The 14,671-nt window shown below is 41.4% G+C and overlaps 1 protein-coding gene across 2 annotated transcripts in view; it reads left to right on the top strand.

Annotated features, from left to right (window-relative positions):
• The window catches only part of LOC132989625 (metabotropic glutamate receptor 7), a 65,044-nt gene that overhangs the window by 17,049 nt on the left and 33,324 nt on the right, over positions 1–14,671 (top strand). For both annotated transcript variants that reach the window (XM_061057338.1, XM_061057337.1), the window contains exon 3: positions 9,325–9,541. In XM_061057338.1, the coding sequence (XP_060913321.1) occupies positions 9,325–9,541 (217 nt within the window). The remainder of the gene's footprint in view (positions 1–9,324; positions 9,542–14,671) is intronic.

The following is a 14,671-nucleotide window of genomic DNA, read 5'->3' as shown; positions in this document are numbered from 1 at the left end:
TCCCGTCGCACCTGGAGAGAGCGCGCAGCACAGCCGCCATTATCAAGGCTGTTCTGTTGAACTCTATTGTTCTCTGCAGGGCCTGGCTTTGTGTGAAGCCTACGAGGAGCTGCACAAAATTACTTGAAGAAAAAACAGGATCTGTAGAAAATAAATGTCATGAGTGACAGAATAAAAGCTCGACTGTCATGCAGGCTTTAAAGGCGAACTTTGTTAGGTGTTCTTAGAAGGCTTTCTTTAAAGACAGGTATTCCAAAAAGCAATTTTAGACTCTAACACTGCATAACATAGCTCTTTCATGAGTACAGACTAATTTCCGATTAGGCTACTTGATGTTTGGAATTGATTATTCTTTTGAAAAACCAATTTAGTTGAAATAGCAGTCTGTTTACCAGATGGAAAGATGGAGGTCGGTCAGGTTCTCTTTGTGAGCTATCCACACTTTCCACCCACGCCTCAGCTCTACTCTACTGTGTGGCTCTTCTGGTCAAATATCTGATTTGTGAGTCATACCTAGCCTCTATACCCATGGAGGAACATGCTGGTTGTCTTAAAATACACACTGGCAGGGCAGCCGTGCTAGAGCTCAGGCCCGGCACCAAGCGCCAGAGCTGCCCAGGGGACTGATGTTGAGCGAGCGGGAGAGACAGAGGGTGAGGGAATCGACAGGGAAAAGGGGGAAGTGGGCGGAAAGAAGGAGACGATGGAAGGTCGTGTTAGATAAAGGATTATGAAAGCCTAACTTTCTGTCATGTAACACAGAGGCTAGTTCAGCAGTGTGGGCAACTCTGAAAGTGAGGTGTTTGGGCTGCAGCAAAACACAGTAAACATCCAGACTGGTTGAACACAACTCAGGTGAGGTCCATGTAAAATAACTGGCTGGGAAAGAGTAGAAAGATGCAGTAGGAGTGTAACATGAGGAGGAGGTGGAAGAGAGGGAATTAAAAGAAAAAGCCCAACCATTAAATTTCTTCTTCTTCTTCTTCTTTTTTTCGCCAAACACAGTTGAGATGAAGCAGAATTTCTGTCTGTGTAATGTTGGCTAGAAAAGCTTTTTCCAATCCATTAAGTGTGATGTGTCCATACAGCAGACAGCCTGGAGTGGATTGTGGGTGTAAAAAGCACAGATCTTTTAGACTGAAGGCTGGAGTTAACATCCTGTGGCCCTCATGCTGTTAATATAAAGTTCACGCAGCTTAAACATTTGGTCATTGAAAGGTTTTTATTATATTCTCATATAAGAAACATATTTATTTGAGAAAATGTTTCATGTGACTTTCAGAATTAGACTATTATTATTTTTAACTTAAACCCCTGAAACCAAAATAAGAAATAGCCGCTTTCTATGTTATTAAGGGTCTTTATACTCTATGTTATAGTAGACATGTTTAGGTATTGAAAATTGTATTCAGTCCAATCACAGAACCCGGCTAGCAGTGATGTCTGTAAATGACTCACAGTTAACTTCTGATGTAGCCAGCAGTTAGCCATAAACTACTTCTAAGAGTTCCTTTTATGGGCACTGCATTATTTAAAATCCTTGAGAAGCGACCGTGTTTCAGACTAGAGGTGGGTCACATGGAAAAAAATATCACACATTTTTTATGGCAAGTTCACGATCCCGATTTTATCATGATTCTTCCTCATGACCAGAACAACCAAACCTATTTCCGCTTATCATTTTCAGCCTGTTGGTCAATGCAGGAAACAGCTCAATATTTGTCCTTCAATAGTTGGCATCTTCAGGTAAGGGGGAGCCTTGAGGTGTCCTTGGACCACAAATCATTTATTTTCCTGCATTCTGATACATTTTTATGCACCACTTGGTGAATTTCCTTCACCACTTTATAATCTGATATAGTCTTGTCTCCTCTTTTGTGTCTTTTAAAATCCATTTTCATGTGCATCAGGCACATTTTCACGCAGTTATACATTCCTTTGAAAACGTGTAAACTTTAAGGGTGCTTGTGTTTCTGAACTATTTTAGCCCTGCAGAATTGCTATAGCTGTAGCTGTATACAAGTAGCCTATGTTCAAATCATGTCATGTTGAATTAACTAACTGGACTTCCTTTAGTTTTGTTTATAGACCGGTAAGGATGGCAAAATAAGCAAATAAAAAAAAAATCCAGAATGAGATTATTCTGTGACACATTCTGCGGTTATGCAGTGAATAAGTGAGTATTACTTATTTTAGTTTAACTGTAATCATGTTTTATATTCATAGAGGGGTCCGGACAACATCCTTTGACGCACAGAGCGGTGACCATAGTAACACACTCACTCACTCATTAAAACAGATTGTGTTCATACTTCTTCTGTGCTTTTGCTATGCTTTACTGATAATGCTTGGGCATTTATTGAACAATTTCCACTGGTAATTATGGGAACTAATCAAAGGAAAAGTCAAAGCAGCGATTGGCTTATTTACATAAAGCATCAACATTGTCCTAGTCTGAAGTATTGATGGCTGCAGGTGTGGTGTGTTGACCACAGATAGGTGATAGTTGATCAGTTTTTGGCAGGCGGTTGTTGCAAACATGTGGGGGAGGAGGGGTTAGCTCAATCATAAGATAGCTCTAGCTAACAATTTGTCACTTATATTAAGCAGTGCTTTCATAGCTTTGAGAAAATAAATCTCAGCTAACATAGTATGTGTATGCTAACTGCTAACTCGGATGTGGATATCATTTTATAACTCAATGTTCAGTGACAAACTGAAATGAATTATTTCGCAAGTTGCTAGGTGACCAAAACGACAGACGGGGAAAATAGCTCTGGAAAGTAGCTTCTGCTTCAGCAAAATGTATCTGTCCAGTAATGAGAATAAGAAAGCCCTGGCCTTTCTTCTGCTGAGAAGGTGGAAACGAGCTGCAAAAAAGAAGAGGTTGTGTGTTCATTAAATCCTCAGGGCACGACAGGATTTGGAGGAGTTTAGTCTCGTCCAGGAGCTGCAGCTTCACCGCCGCTTCACAACCACAACACACATTTCTGATACTTTTTTTTAACACACCTGGTAAACCCAAGTACAAATACAGTAAAGTACAAACAAAGTCAGAATAAAGCTGAAATAGCGCTAAAACCTTTCCAAACAAAAGCTTTTCTGCCGATGTCCTGGTAGCGCTCGAAGCTGGTATTGTAGAGCTCAGGAAAGTGATCTGATCTCCCCTCCTATTGGGCGCGCTGAGAAGTTGTCACTGAGTGCTGCACCCAAGTTGAAAATGTCCATATAGCACGCAGTAACGACTGGCGCGACCTTGCACTGCGCTAAGCTCGGTGCGGCACAGATACACCCTTGCGCAACACTTAGACAATGAATGGGTTTGAGAGTGGCGTGCGTTGCATCCTACAGTACCTGAAGGGGCATTTACACAACTCTGCAGAAGAGAAACAAAACTTAAAATCACAGCGATTTAAGCTGATGTACTGAACAGAGCACATAGTGACTCATTAAAAGATGTGTCTCTGGTCTCGTGCAAAGAAATGAGTTGAGCATCACCTCAAACAGGTTTGTTTGAGGGGAGAAACGGGGGGTTGTAGTGCATGGATAATATGCATTAAATCCCTATAATACTGTAATACCATGATATAACACAGTTAATGCAAAAAGCTAAAGAAATACCTTCATATGATTCTGAGGTCATATCGCCCGCCTCTACATGCTAGTGGAATTTCTTTTACACAGAAACAACCTTGCTGTAACTGCCACAGGTAGATACTGTAGGAAAATCTATTAATACACTTCTCTGAATATGATTCTTCTTTGGAAGTTAATATAGTTTGCAGATAATTGATTGATTAAAAAATCTCATCGTTGTAATTGACCTTAATTTTTTAGAGATATGGTTTCATCAAGAAACATGGAGAAAATTGGGAGGAAAATAGAAAGACAATAGACAGAGGGAAGTAAATGACTGAGGGCAGATTGTCTCTACTTGGGGGAAACTGGCAGCCTGAGGACCTCTGTGGGCAGGAAGTGTCTGCTGATCATCTGTGTGGGCGTGTATGCATGCAGATAGATGACAGGGAGGGAGGGAGAGACACACGCGGAGATGAGCCTCACTTTTTTTTCTCCCTCTGAAGGGGCTGAAACACACAGAGGGGTGGAGAGGAGAGCGGAGAGGGGCTGAAAGTCACAGGTCGTGAAGGGAACGCAGCCTTCCCGAAAAGGAGAGTTTGAGTGAGTGTTAGAGACACAGATGGGCAGGAAGAGAGGGGGAGAGAGTGACAGAGAAAGGGAGGAGAAGCCGCCGGCTTCCACCGCCCTCCTCGGCTGGGTTGGCAGCGGCGTCTCTGGTGAGGAGAGATTACCAAAGCCCAGCCTGAGGTTACATGTACGGACACAGTCATTACCTCCTCCCTGCTAACAAATGGCACTGCTCTCTAAACACAAAGCAATGGCTGTCTGATCACCCTCCTTGTCACATGGCTGCTGAGCTTTGATTTAGCAGGAAAGATGTAAAACTTGATAACGGCTCCATGTCTTTATAGGCCTGTTTATTGTACTGTATTATTTTGTTTATAGGATATCGACCGTTGCTGGTTTACAACACCCGGCTTTGCAGCTACAAATAAATCCTCTGACTAGGGATGTTTTCTGTGAGCAAATATTTATTCCATTAGGGACAGGCTGTGCAGTTTTTGAGTGACTTTCAAAATAGCTTCTTGGCCAGTTTATTGGATCATACTTACATTTTGTGTGTGCGTGTCATTGTGCTGGTGTCATAAGGACAGTCTGTGCATTGGCATCCAGCCACAGGCAGCACGGGGTTATGAATTCGGGTCTGTCAGAACCCGCTGTCATATCCGCCGTCACCATGGAGATGGTTGCAAACAGCCGAGCGGATCCTTGACTGTTGTCAAGATATACTTAAAGAGCTAATCATGCAGCAAATAGAGGCGCTGGGATTCCTGCAACACAAACTCCCCGGCCGCACTCCCCACCCCAGTTAGAGCCATTCATGGGAAACATCTCAGCTCTGCCACTCATGCTTCATTTGCAGCAATGCTTTTTAGCGTAGCCATCAGATAAATGGAAACCAAACCCAGCCTGTACAACACTCAAGTTTTCATTGTCTAATTCTTTGACAGATTGTGTTCCTACAGTATTGCCTTTTGTAGGAAAACACTCTTTGTTTGAAAGATGGCCTTTGATTTTTGTCTAAGAACCCATAGCTTGTCATATCTCTCTGTTTTCTGTGTCCCATCTTATATCTGCAAATTTTCCTCCTCTCAGATGGCAAGGATAGATCGCTGCCATTACCCCAACTGAGAGTCGTGTTGTGCCATATGCTGCCTGTTTTTCTTCAAACAAAAATGCCTTTTTTGCATTGAGCATGTGCGATCAAACCAAAGCAGAAAATCACAGCAAGAATTGCTCTCAGCCTCTTGGAATCATCACCTTTAAATGAGCCGGGTCGGGCAGTAAAAGCACAAACATTACAGTCTCTCACCTCTTGTCAGAGCTGACCATGGTTAGGGTAGTGGTGGTGCTGCATGAGGAAACACAACGGAAAGGCCAAGGCACTCTAATTAACTTTGCCTGGCATTCCCTCTTACTGTGAACGTGTCTAACCTTTACACAACCTCGCTTCGTCCCCTCTCCTCTTAAACACCCGGGTTGAAATTCTCATTTAATGTCAATAAGCAGATTAACAACCCTCCCCCGATTGAACGCCTTCTTTCTGGTTTTTTTTTTGTTGCCTTCTTTAGACTTTAGCAACAGATTTTTATTCAGGGCGGCCGCAGCACTTTGCTGTGGTAAATCAATAAAACAGTGTCCCCTATAACAGACCTCTGTGTTTTCCTTCCATCGATCCTGTCAGCCCAGATACATTCAAGAGCAAGCCAGGCGATTACCCTCAGCAATCTGAACGCTGATCTATACTGCAGATGACAGGTGCTAGGCATCCGCTTTTGGTAATTGTGATTCTGAATGGGGGCGTCATTAATCATTCTTCGCCTGAATTCATGTGCCCATCATGGTTACTGAAGTTTCTTGGATGCAGACTTCTTGCAGGAGTCACCAACAACTTTTTACCCTCATGAAACAGGACTATGTTGTCATCCCCGTGATAAATGATGTTTCCTATGTTGCAAATTAAAAAATGTTGTATTAAAATTAAAGACAATCACAAAGAGTTTCAAACGCATCTGTGCAAGTCAAATTCCTAATGTAGCTGGAAGATTAGAGGACTGTAATCCTGTTCTCATTTCAAGCTAATTATTTACAGAAATTGATTTGGAAATATCAATAAAATATCTATTCTCCCCGCCTTGTTATCTCTGCATTATCAACCTCAGCCAATAAATTCACATCTGCTGCAATTTGTTGCAACAAGAGCTTATTTAGTTGAACCCATTCCGGGAATCAATCATCCAACTCAAGTGGAAAAACTCAACTTTGTAATCTACCGGGAAAGACAGATCAGGAGATTTTGATTCACTTATTTTACGGAGGTTAAATTATTAACTTGCATTCTATTTAATTTGAAGGCTTGGAAAAGGGAATCCAAAGGTGTCAGATTGTTATCGGTATTAGTTAGTCAGCATCTCCTTGTATTCAAGCAGGTTTAATCCTCACACCTGGACTCTTTCTCAATCAAGGTTTATCACTTTTGTTGCCTGGAGGTCAGAGTGTTAATTAAAAAAAGCACATGCTGAAAATGTCAATGTTTGTACTGAATGTTGGTGCAGAATCCTTGGGAATAAGAAGTGTAGGAGTATTGAGAGGGAACAAGCCAGGAACAAAGTTTTTTTTTAAAAAGAGACATTGCCATCTTAAATGGTTCCCTGCAGCGAAAAGCTCTAGAGAGACAAATGTTCAAGCAGCTTTTATGTCCCAGCTGAGGCGAAGATAGGACGAGATTCAACAAACCCATAATACCTTTTGACTCTGCAGCAACTCTGTTCAGATACATTCCCTTCTATCAAATGTTCCAAATTGATGCTTTACTTTTTGGAAAGAATAGTCTTTTTTGAATGCAATTCACAGTGGTTGTTCCTTTTTCATTCCTCTTATTCTCACCCTGTACATTCACTTCAGGCAGTCCTGATGGGATTCAACCTGGGACACCACAGCAGCATTCCAAACTGTACATTTGTCTAATTGCACCACTGATGGTGCAATTCACTCATTTTGTAGATTTGTATTTTTTGGGGCCTTTTTGAAATACATTGAGTCGTCTTATGCTTGACCTCCTCCTCCTGCACCTCAATTTGTCAGCTTTGTGCGCTTGACTCGCTTTGAGTTGTGGGTCAAAGCTATAACTCACACTCTGAGAGTTGGAGTGATCCCATCAGCCAGCTGCTGTGTCCTCATTCCAGTGTTTCCCCAGCGTCCGGCTGCTTTTGATCACTCTAACGGAAATGGATGGCGTTCATAGTGCGCTCTGATTAGACTGTGTGATGAGATACAGTGCTGGGGTTCAAGAGAAAAGGATGTCTGTATCTGCTTGTGCGTCCACCTGTTAAATGAGAGGCCATATTGATCTCAGACATGCCACCAGGTGTGATTGTAGTTTCAGAATGTCAAACACAGCAGCTGATGAGATGTTGAGGACGTTATCAGGTAGAAATGTGAACAATATAGCACTAGATCCCTTATCCACTTGACTTCATTATAGGCTCTGTATTATAGTGATTTATCCTATAGTTGTAGACATCATGGCCTTAAGCCACAATCGTCAGACTTATGTTGGAGCAGGAAAAGTAGGAAAACAAAAAGAGACTGACTCACAGATTGACATTTACCTGCTGTTAGTGATGACGCTTGCTCACTTAAAAAGCTGAGCTTTGTGAACACCTGCAGTCTTTTAAAGAAACATTAAAGTGATTATCTCGTCCAAACATCAGAGTGTCGTCCTCAGCAGTTTAAGTTTTCTCAGCTGTAATAGAAATATTTCAGCTATCATTAAGTAGGAAACTCTTTTAACATTGTAAACACAGTTTTTATAAAAGGTCACATACAGTATTATGCAAAATACACTTTACACTGTTTTTCGAAGACTAATATTTGTCCCTAGCCTGTGTGAAAACTCCCCAATTATGAGAAAAGTCCATCCTCCCTGTCTTCTGCCTGCTCCACTTTTCAGAAAGTGTGTGCTCAAACAGGCCGTTTCAAGGATTTATCTTCATGACATCACAAAGGACAGTAACCCCTCCCCCAGGTGGGGGACATTGCCACAGCTTGTGTTTGTTCTGCAATCTGTTCTGAGTCTCACCGTAAAAAAATAAAAGCTACGGACACAGAAACGGTCTGTTCTGAGCAGGGCTGAAATAGAGAGGTTTATAGGCATGATCAAATACAGGATCAGAGTGGATTAATAACTACAACCTTCACAGTTTTGGGGAGCTCAGAGAGAAGAGGAGAAGGAGAATATGTGACCTTTAAGGAGTGTCAAGCAGATGAAGATTGTGACGTGGACTATTGGAGTTATTTTTGTTTTTCAAATATTTAAAGTGATTCCTCTCATGAACATGCTCTACACTAAGGTCACATGACAATTTTTAAAAAAGTGTCACGACTCTTGAAGGGCTTTTTATTTTTTTGCCATATTAAAAAAACCTGGTGACAATCTCATAAATCCTCGATACACACACACACACACACACACACACACACACACACACACACACACACACACACACACACACACACACACACACACACACACACACACACACACACAAGCAACAGAGCTGTCAGTCATAGAATTTTACCCCTTTTTTATAGCATCAAATAAGTGAAACTACCATTCTTTGAAAAATAGAAATACATTTATCAGTATATTGAGAACTAACTTTTAGATCCTACACCATGTTTGAGAAAAGTTAATTTGGTTTTTATAGTTTGACCCATATGCATGTCCCATCTGTTGGAGGAGGCAGAGCTTTTGGCTTATTCTACATACAGTCAGGAGGGAGAGCACCAAATGTTTTTGCATCACATTCGGGGATCTGTGATGTCATCCATCTTTTTATACAGACGGGCTACGCTGAAACATATCTACCTACAATCTCGCTGGCTGCAAACAAATCTACCTACAGGTACAGATAAAGTCACCTGAACCTGAACCTGAGACTTTGTATTTAACAATTTCATGTCAGACCTAAAAGGACTATTTATGACAAATATGTTAGGTGTACAACATAAGCTCTGATGTTCTGCTCTGTTTACAGTAAACAGGCAGCCATATCAGATATGTGCACATTAAACAAATGTGATTTTTCAGAGCCTTCACCACAGCAAACACCTATAACACTGCACCAGAACAATATCAACACATGACTAAACGTCCTCCTTCCCCCTTCTTTTTTCCCCCAGATCCCGCAGATCAGCTATGCGTCAACAGCCCCCGAGTTGAGTGACGACAGGCGCTATGACTTCTTCTCGCGTGTGGTTCCCCCAGACTCGTTCCAGGCTCAGGCCATGGTGGACATTATCCGAGCCTTGGGCTGGACCTACATCTCCACCATTGCCTCGGAGGGCAGCTACGGAGAGAAGGGAGTGGAGGCCTTCACACAACTCTCCAAAGAAGCAGGTGAGGAAAGGTGATCAGGGATGAGAACTAAAGCCTTTTTTTTTTTTTTTTTTCTTTTTTTTTTAAACGTGTTTGTAAGATTTCAACACACAGTTGCATTTTTCAGGAGAGGAAACGTCCTTTATTTCCAGCTCATCCTTGAATCGTTTTTTTTTTCTCTCTTTTGGTGAATGAATTATTGATCAGTTTGGCAACTTCTGCTTTCGTCCCCCAGTGAGTTTAAGAGTGTTAGAGGAAATGTAGATGGAGAAACAGCTTGCCACATCACGATAATGAGCCTCTAACATATTCACTGTTATCAAATGTAACCACTTCAGTGTTTTGAACTCAGAACAGACATTGTGTGAAATAGTCTCATGTGTTCTCTTTAGCCATCAGAGAATGTTCCAGCTGAGTGTTCGTTGGGGTGATTTGAGTTTCACACATTTGCTTTTCTGTTTCACCTCGTGTTTTATATCCTTACTGGGTGAGAGTGCAGGGCATTGTGGACGGTAATGATGGTCAGTGAGATTTGCGGTCAGTCAGTTTAGTGACCCTGCTCGGGTTGGAGCTTTTAAAGCAGCGAGCTTTTAAGACTTTTAGTGTTTGTAGAAAAGAAGCCTTCTTTTGTGAATGTCTCTTGGCATTTCTCTTGAAACTACAATTAAACAGAGAACCACTAAATGCTGGAGAAAGCAAGCTATTAAGAGTCATTCTTGTCTGTTTTGCCTGTTAACTCAACATCAATGATGATGATTTTAAGTCGTGATGAACCTCTCTTACGATTTACATTTGAATAGTTTATTTAGGGTTTGATCACAGCTCCTAAAGAGTACTTACAGCAGAATTCACATGCAGACAAGGTGTTGTGTCTTTTGCCTGTAACTGGGCTGAATGTGGTGCATGAATCACCTGCTCTCCACAGCGGTGCTGTTGCTGGCATGTGTTGGTGGTACATGTGAATCAGCAGTCATTGCTGTCGCCAGGAAACACTCAGAGTCCTTACAGTTCACTGAGCAGGCTATCTTTGTCAAATCGTGTGCTGTGCTTTTGAAAGTCTGTAGGGACTTTGCAAAGTTGCTGCTGCAGGATTTCTGCAAGAACATGACAAGGATACATTTAGGATAAATACAGTTTACTGAGCGATAGTGATTGTAAGAATGTCTTTAATGCCCAAGAGGTGGGAATTATTATGTTCAAGACTCAAGCCTTTTTTTTTTTTATCTTTGTGAAAGAACCGCTGTAAGAGGAATCTTACCTTGGCTCCACAATAGCACAATCAGAAAACTTGATGCTGTCTACCATGGTGAAATGATTGAAATGACATTACAAAACACAAAATCTGTCACTGTTTCTTGTTCTTTACTGGATCCCACCACACATAAAATGAAGATACTGATTTACCAGGAATATTACATGAATGTATTCTGATTCACAAAAAAAATCACAAGGTTCACCATCTACTGCTACTGCAACAACCATATGAAATGACGGGATCTGATTGGTATGTCCGACACATCATGATCATTTGACCTAGGGCTGGGCGATATGACAATAAAATGTTATCCACTGAAAAAATGTTCATATCAGTCGATATTGATATTTATGAAGGTAAATGTCTTTGAATTTTAAAGGCTGATTTTTGCTCCTGACTGAAAGCTGAAGAAACCAGATGGTTGATTGTGTTTTAACCATTCTTCATTGTCAGAACATGACAAACGATACTTGAACAGAGGAACATTTCACAATCATAAGCACAGTGCAGAGAGCTGGAAAAAGCTGATATGAGAGTTGGGGAGTATAACTTACTGGCCCAGTGCTTGCTGAGGGTCCACACTGACACTCGTTTTGGACTGTAATTTATTTCTTTCGGTGTGTTCTTGTTCGAGTGATATTGTTTCAAATGGTGGAAAATGTTTGTGGTGTTATCCCTTTTAGCTGTTATATGTCTTCATCACAGTTTACAGAGCACGTTACTCTGTTTTTTGTCAGGCTGTACAAATTGCCAAAATATCTCCAAACTCCTGAAGTTGAGCGGCCTTTCTTGTCGACAATGTTTTTTCTCATCTTTGAGCTGATAGGCTCAGAGGTTTCTTCAGTAACGGTATCAGTCATTTCAGCTGTGTTTCCATTCCGCTCCAAACTGTAAGCCTGCCTACCCATATCCCTGCGACGTGATTGGCTGTTCATTGTCTTTTTCTTCTTCGCTTTGCTGTCAGGTAGAAACTAGCATTTAAGGTGCATTAGCACCCCCTTCCCCAGTGTTTGGTTGGTGTAACTACAGGGTTTAATCTATCTGACTTTTATCAAACATTTGTAATATTTTTTATTGTTATATTGCCCAGGTGAAGTCCATTTGGTGGTACTTTAAATAACATGTTTATATTTGTTGTTTACATTTTTTATCTTTGCACTAAACACCAAACAAACACAACAGCACTCAAACTTAAAACGTATTTCCATGAACTCAACTTAAACAGCTTACATGGAAAGCATACTGCAGAATCTGGAGCATGTGCTGCCTGATCAAAGTTTCGCCTTAATTTAAGTAGCAGTTGCATTATCATGTCCCAGCTTTGTTTCTCGTGAGCGAGGAAGAAGAGGAGGGAGGTTTTACGGTTGCAGTGTAAAATTGATGCTTTAACTCATGTTGTGTGGCTAGCTAACAAGCTTCTATGTCTATTGCACATTTGTTTTGGCACTTGGGAGAGGTTAGCTGCTTTTGTGAAAACATACTGGATAAGAATCCTGTACCCAACCTCAACATCAATATCCATTATACCACAACAACAGGTGTGCTATTGAAAAGGTATTTTGCTGCTGCTCAGCTCATCCTGCGTGAATCCCAAACAGTTTCTCGTACATCTGTGGGAGTGATCTCTGTCTCTTCTAACAGACTAATGTGCGGAAACCTCAAGAAGGAGGAAAGCTAATGATATCCCACAGGCACCGATAAGAAGTCCAGCGTGCATGAATATTTCATCCGTGTGCATCCGTGTCCAGTGTGATCACTCATTAAAACTTTAAGAAGCTGTTTGTGGCTGTGTAATTTGCATCGACAGAGCGAGAGGGAAAGTGTAGGATTGAGAAGGAAAAGCCCTGATTTCAGGCTTACTTTAGAACTTTCAGCTCCTCTCATATCCTGTGATAAACACATTTTCTTCAAACTGGTTTCCTCAGATGCATTTTCTACAGATGTTCCTTTTTTTTCTCGTCTTAAGCAAAGAGCAGTAAGCCCGCTGATATTATTATGACACTTGAACAGCTGCACAAGAATGAAATTATAAGCCATTGTTGTTGTTGACTCATCCTGTTGCTGCTGAGCCGCAGTCACTTTCCAATATTTTGTATTCATATACAAATGGGAATTACTTCCTGTAAAGAGAAGCTCCCAGAACCCAAGGCATTTTATCTTTAATAAACACATTAATTATGTAATAGCATAACTGTGCATTGACACGACTCCTCTAAAGGCAGCAGCTCTGCACCAGCACTGACTGGAGTTGGTTTGAATTGAATAAAAAACAGACTTCTTAAGAAAGACGGATGTAGAAAAAAATCTGGTGCTCACTTTAAATGTGTTGTGAGGAGATATATTTAGAACATAAAATTTTCAACAAACTGCTTAACTGCAGAGCTAGAACATTCACTGGCTGGATGCTGTTGCAGCATACTTGCAAGGTGATCCATGAGGCCTTGGGATTTTGTATTTTTGAGCAGCCCTGTTTGGTTGAAATAAAATGTCAGATGCATTAGTAGAATTCAAACTTCACCACTTCAAGGAGAAACCATCCAACGGACCAATGCAATATGGCTGCCCATTACCCCAAGCTGAGACTAGAGTGATGGTCAGCTTGTATTGATCTATTTTGTCTGTGTTTTCTCTTTTCTCCTCTGTTTTTTTTTTTTTTTTTTTTGCTCCACTTTCTCTCCCCCTGTTTCGGCACTGCTCCATTGTGCACCTTCATCCTGGCTCCAGGTGAAGCTGGCAGAGATTAATCTTGTTTGTATTTTTCTCTGTCTGTCTGGACTCAGGCCAGAGCGATGGAGCTCAGTTTTTCCCATTTCATAAAAAGACTTGCATTTGAGGAAAACCACCCACAAAGTATCACTGTGGAATTGATTGCAGCGGGTTGCCAACACGATGCATTTTGTTAGATCTGAGCTGTGAGGGAAACACAACCTGCCAGTGAAGAACAGCGCTCATGTTTAGCAGTAGGAGAGAAACCCTGCTGCATCTGAAAAGCACCGTAAAAATAGACGACGACGACGACGACTCCTGCGCATGACCCTACGACATTGACAAGCCCCTGACTGGCAGTGAAAAGGCACAGAGGATATGGAAGGTTGCACAGATGTAGAATATGAATGTCAGCCGCCTGTCAGCCCAGTTTGATGTGCTCCCACGTGTTCATGCAGGGAAGCTGGAGGGAGCAGGTCTGCCTTGTGACTGTGGAGGTGATAAATATAATTGCAGCATTATGGATCCCCTGGAGGCTTGGGTTTGGAGGGTGTTGAGTAGACGGGCGGGGGGTCGAATCCATCAAGAGCCTCTAATTTAAAGGGATTTGTATTTCACTAAAGCAAAATGGCGATGCAGGATTCCTCGCCCCGGAGTGCATTTTCAGAACCGAGGGCATTGAGGATGAATAATTGAAGCAGTTAATGCAGTGCATGACCTATGGCACTCAGACAGATAAGCAGAGAACTTCCAAGAGCCTGATGAATTTAGCCATCATGATCATTACGCTGTCTTTGATATATTACCCAAATGTGAAGCAGAGGGTAGGAGTTCACGGTGAATATAGTTTTCATTTTATTTTTTTGACATCACGGGTAAGTGACTGAAGTGCAGCTCAAACTTTTTAATTTCACAAGCGAGCATATCTTACTTCCAGGATAATTTCAGACTGAACATATTAAGAACTAAAGTGCAATGTGTTTTGAATTTAAGACAAACTAAGAAAATGTTGTCGAACCTCAAAGAAGAGCAAACATGCTCACAGCTGTACAGAATCGTTTGATCATGGGGATTACGGCACACTTTTTCAGAAAGCCTCTCCTTGAAGGCATGCGTAGTGTTTGAATCAATTATACACATGAAAAATGACTTTTTAAAAAAAACTGTGAAAACTTAAAAAAGGGAACTGT

Source organism: Labrus mixtus, chromosome 15 (genome assembly GCF_963584025.1).
Source record: "Labrus mixtus chromosome 15, fLabMix1.1, whole genome shotgun sequence".
Lineage (NCBI taxonomy): Eukaryota > Metazoa > Chordata > Actinopteri > Labriformes > Labridae > Labrus > Labrus mixtus.
Note: the sequence above shows the minus strand (reverse complement) of the source record. Positions and strands in the feature narration are given on the sequence as shown.